Genomic DNA, 4701 nt, shown 5'->3' on the forward strand with positions numbered 1-4701 from the left:
CATGAGCGAGTGGGATAATATATCACTGCTCGTCTGCAATTTACGGATCAAGAGTATTGATGATCCAAGAATGGACCAGGTCATTGCACCGAGACCAAACAGCATAGCCTTTAGGATTAATTTCTTCTAAAGGAGCTTTGATAGAACCATTAATGAACCCGAGTTTGTTTTTGGAGTTTAAGGCCAGCGTCATAGCTCGTTTCCAACCAGAGTAATTGTCCCCATTCAAGGATTTGGAGACTAGAATCATACCTGGATTGTCTGAGTGGTGAGTGAAATAAGGATTTGAGAAATCTGCCTTCAAGGAATCTGCAGAAATTTCAAAAGTGCCACTTTTCTTGACAGGATAAGAGGATGAGAAGATGGTGGAGGCAAATCTTCACCGGCCATGATGATTGAAAAAAAGATGCTACACGAAAGATTAAAGTGCAGCGATGATGAGTCAGGATCTTAGTCTCTCTCTGATACCATGTAAAAGTGAAGAATGAATTGTGTACTATCATTGATAAAGATGAACATATATATACAGAGAAAGATCTGTGCATCCCTACAAATCAGTAACTGATTAACAACAAATTAGGCTGTTAACTATAAATTAGTGATTACAATACTATATACAAATCTTCTATTCTTAATATGGAAGATACGGAAGATTAATTTCCTAACAGACCTCAATGTTCTTGTTTGTGTTTGTGTGAGTGAGAACCATTAATTGAATTTTTTTTAAGTCTGTGTGAGTGAGTGGAGAAAGATATTAATTAGCGAGTAATTTGTATTAGTGAGTGCTTTTTTTATTAATTGAAAATTAGAGGGGATTTTCTAACCCCTCTATAGATTTATAAAAAAATTAGATGTAAAGTTATTGAGGCGGTTTTTTAAAAATCCCTTTATGAATGTGCCTCTAAAAATAAAAATTGGTGCAGTGGGCCAGTATTTTTGAATGATTTTTTTTTTAATTACATATTCTAATATTTCATGATCCAATAACTATGTACATATTTTGTTTCTTGATTGTCTTTTAATCAATGGCTTCTTCCATTTTTGACTAATGCTGGCTGACTATTATGCAATCATTCTTACGTTTTGTACTTTTATACTTTGTTGTTCATCGTTTTAATAAATGTGTTTTTTTAAAAATTATCCCATCATTTAATTACCAACGCATTGAATCACTTGAAAACTGTCATTATTTCATCAAGTCAATGATATGGATCATTTGAATATATAAAAAACATATATAAAATATGGCTTCGTAAATTTCTAGGAAAGGCATGTGCCCTTTCCCTCGCGAAATAATTTTTTTTTTTTATAAAAATAGATAAATCACAGATTTATTGAAAATGAAACATAGCGTACAAGCACAAAAAAGATAGAAAAGAAAGAAGCGAAATAAAATTCTTCGAAAGAGAATTCAACCATTGAATATATAAAACATATATAAAATATGGCTTCGGAAATCTCTAGGAAAGGCTTGTGCCCTTTCCCTCACGAAATAAAATTCTTCGAAGAGAATTCAAATTCTTCGAAGAGAATTCAAACATAGATGATAGTGTAAGTACGGAGTTAAGTATATATATGTTTTTTGATAAACTACCGTTGCCTAGTGTAGTAATCAATTACATAGACAAATGAAAGATCAAATCCATACGCTATACTAGTATTATTTATATACCGTTTCCGGATTAAGCAATTCACAATATTGTTTACATAGATACAACTCCTCTGTGAGAGGAGTTGTATCTTTCCACTCCAAGATTTCATAAAAGGAGAGATTTTTTAACTTGATATGATTCTTGTAAATTTTTTTAGACGTGTATATTACAAATTTTTATTATTCCATATGACACCTAATAAAATTAAAAAATTTATAAAAAAATTAATAAATCATTGTAATTGATACACTTTTCTATACTTGTTTGTACTTGACAAATCCTAATCCATAAGTGGGAGACACTTATTGTATATATATCAAAATTTACAAATCAAAGACCCCTAGTCATTGTTTAGAATTAAAATATGAATTGTACACGTCAAAAGTGTTCACTAAAACATTGAGAGATATGAAGAATTTTGACCAGTGCAGACAAAAAGTGAAAAAAAGTAAAAAAAGTAAAAAAACATATATTATCTTCACAATTTTTTCAAAAATAACCATTATAATTTTTTTTATAAGAAATCCCTCAGAAATATTTTTGTTAAATTAGTAACCAAAATTAATATTAATATTAATATTAATATTAATATTATTATTAATATTATTATTATTATTATTATTATTGGAGATAAAGGAAAAGAGAAGAATTTTTTGTGGCAAAATAATTCAAAGTCATTGTTTTTTGTTTTGTTTTTTCTTTGTCTGTAAAGAGTTAAATTAACCATAAAGGAGATTGAATGTTGCAGGATGGATGATAGTTCAGGAGAATTTCAGATAGGAAGATGAGCAGAGGAAGAGAAGAAGAAGAAAAATGTAGATAATTAATACTCCAGCTAATAAATTACAAATTAACATTCAAGAAATAAAACTTGAATTATAAAATAATAAAATTGCTCAATATGAACAAACAATATAAATATTTCTAATTATCAATATAAATCAAGAAAGATGGCTTAGAAGAACTTGTTTAAATCATAAGCTAAGAAAAACAAAACATTGAGAACCCAAACAAGAGACACAAACACTAATATCACCATAATATCACCCCAACTCTTTTGAAGAAGAGAAGAACACCCATCGGAGCTACATTATCCTCACTGTTCTCTTGATCATCTCCTTCCTTTTTCTTACACCAACCCACCCTCCTCAACAGGTACCGGCAGAACAGAAAGCAGACAAGCAATATAAATCCCCTCAAAACCCAAACCCAAACCATGACAAGAACCTTACAAAGGGTATTGTGAGGAAAGATATTATACAAGGCAGCAGTAAAAGCTAACCCTGTGAAGAACACAGCAACCCACATAACCCATATCAAGATCATCATCATCTTTCTTTTTTTCCTTGGCATCAAGCAAATCAGCAGTAAGATGACAATCAGTGAAGCTGAGAGACCAATAACATCAAATACCAAGAACAAGTCTAGATTAGAACCCAACACAGGCAACCCTGCTGTGCTGCTAGAGTTAGTGACAGGGTCATTTGCTTGTGTGAATCCACCTGGAGGATTTAATCCAGCCTGAAATGTAACTGTGGCAATCAAGGTGGCCACAATCATTAATGTTCCTGGAGTATATGTATCTTCAAGTCTAGGACGTTTCTTGGAGCGTTTACGGACAGTACTCTGTTTTGGAGGACTAGCCATGAAGTCATCTATTAATGGAGAAGCTTCATGCTGAATTGGTGTTTGGTGATGATTGACTAGTGATGTGTTACCACCCGCGGTACGGATCAGTTCTCCGAGCGCCAAATCCCCGTGCTCGCTCGGTGACTCCAGCAGCACGTCCAGCGCTGTCAAACCTATATTGTTTCTTGCATTGATCATTTCTATCCCTTCTCTGTTTAACAGTAGCTTCACACTCTGCAAGAAAGCCAAGAATCCATATATGAACTAATTAAGTATATATATATATATATGAAGATATATATATATATATATATATATAATTACCTGGAGTTGTCTTCTGGCTACGGCATGGTGTAAGATAGTGTTGCCTTTGTCATCTTGGAGGTTCAAAAACTCATTAAAATCATCATCAACTTTCCAGCTTCTTCACTAAGAACTCAAGTGTCTCAAAGGAGTTGGACTGAATGGCGATGTGGAGGATGCTTTCATTTTGATATGTGAATACTCTTGTTGACTCTGGGCATACATTGATGAGTTCTTCCAAGATGTCAATCCTGCCTTTCATGGCTACGGTGTGGATTGGTAACCTTCCATCCTTGTCTTTCAGAAAACAAAGATGAGAGCCAACCTTTGAGATCAAAAGTTTAACTGTTTCGAGGTGGCCATTAGCTGAAGCCAAGTGCAGTGCTGAGAAGCCTCTGGGGTTGAGTTCTGAAGCAAGATGAGGGTTCCTAATTATGAGCTCATTTGCTAAGTCAGTATATCCAAGTGAAGCTGCAATATGGAGTGGGTTGTGATCACTAGATGCAGTGATGCTGCTGAGGCTGTGAAGGAGGAGCTTGTCTTCTCTGAGGAGGCTGTGGAGCATGCCCAGGTTTCCAGTATGACACGCTTCTTCCAATCTTGGGTCCATAGTTAGGCCAAACACTCGGTTGAATACTCCTACAAGTCTATAACTGGTCTGAATGTACACAGCCGAGATTGATACAAGAAGAGAATTATACCAATATTTTACAGTTATTTTTTGTAATTAAAAGAGCCTAAAAACATAGAAATTTATTTGTTTATTTATTTCTTGAGAAATGGGCACAAATTCCAGAGAAGACTTTGAACAGGCAATCTCCATTCTGAAAGAGTAATATTGAAATAAGAGTTTCCAGAGATCTTAAAAATTCCTGTTTGGTTGCTTTTCTCCGTATTTTTGATTAAACAAGCTCTAATTGTCATCAATGGTATTGTCATTGTGATAGTCTGATAATTACGAGTCATTGACCCGTATACATACAATATAAAAAATCTATCTACAGTGAAGTCATGGAGGAGCAATTTTGATCAAGTCTTCTGCACTTATCTTATTATCCCTGGTTATTGAAATTTTAATTTTTAAATATATTTTTATTTCTATTTTGAATTGTCTAAA

The 4701-nt window shown here is 33.4% G+C and overlaps 2 protein-coding genes across 2 annotated transcripts; both read right to left on the minus strand.

Annotated features, from left to right (window-relative positions):
* Positions 1-2591: 2591 nt before the first annotated feature.
* Positions 2592-3728, minus strand: LOC120263414. Its single transcript, XM_039271306.1, has 2 exons — positions 3606-3728; positions 2592-3515 (listed from the first exon to the last, which is right to left on the minus strand). Exon 2 carries the CDS (start codon positions 3477-3479, stop codon positions 2685-2687), a length of 795 nt encoding a protein of 264 aa, XP_039127240.1. The 5' UTR covers positions 3480-3515; positions 3606-3728; the 3' UTR covers positions 2592-2684.
* On the minus strand, positions 3691-4194 carry LOC120258660 (ankyrin repeat-containing protein BDA1-like). The gene has a single exon (XM_039266113.1). It carries the CDS (start codon positions 4192-4194, stop codon positions 3691-3693), a length of 504 nt encoding a protein of 167 aa, XP_039122047.1.
* Positions 4195-4701: the final 507 nt, after the last annotated feature.

The sequence above is a fragment of the Dioscorea cayenensis genome, chromosome 1, assembly GCF_009730915.1.
Source record: "Dioscorea cayenensis subsp. rotundata cultivar TDr96_F1 chromosome 1, TDr96_F1_v2_PseudoChromosome.rev07_lg8_w22 25.fasta, whole genome shotgun sequence".
Taxonomy (NCBI): Eukaryota; Viridiplantae; Streptophyta; class Magnoliopsida; order Dioscoreales; family Dioscoreaceae; genus Dioscorea; species Dioscorea cayenensis.

Bases quoted from the DNA above. Each gene is read 5' to 3' on its own strand.
- LOC120258660 (XM_039266113.1), bottom strand. From the start codon at position 4,194: ATGGACCCAAGATTGGAAGAAGCGTGTCATACTGGAAACCTGGGCATG.
- LOC120263414 (XM_039271306.1), bottom strand. From the start codon at position 3,479: ATGATCAATGCAAGAAACAATATAGGTTTGACAGCGCTGGACGTGCTG.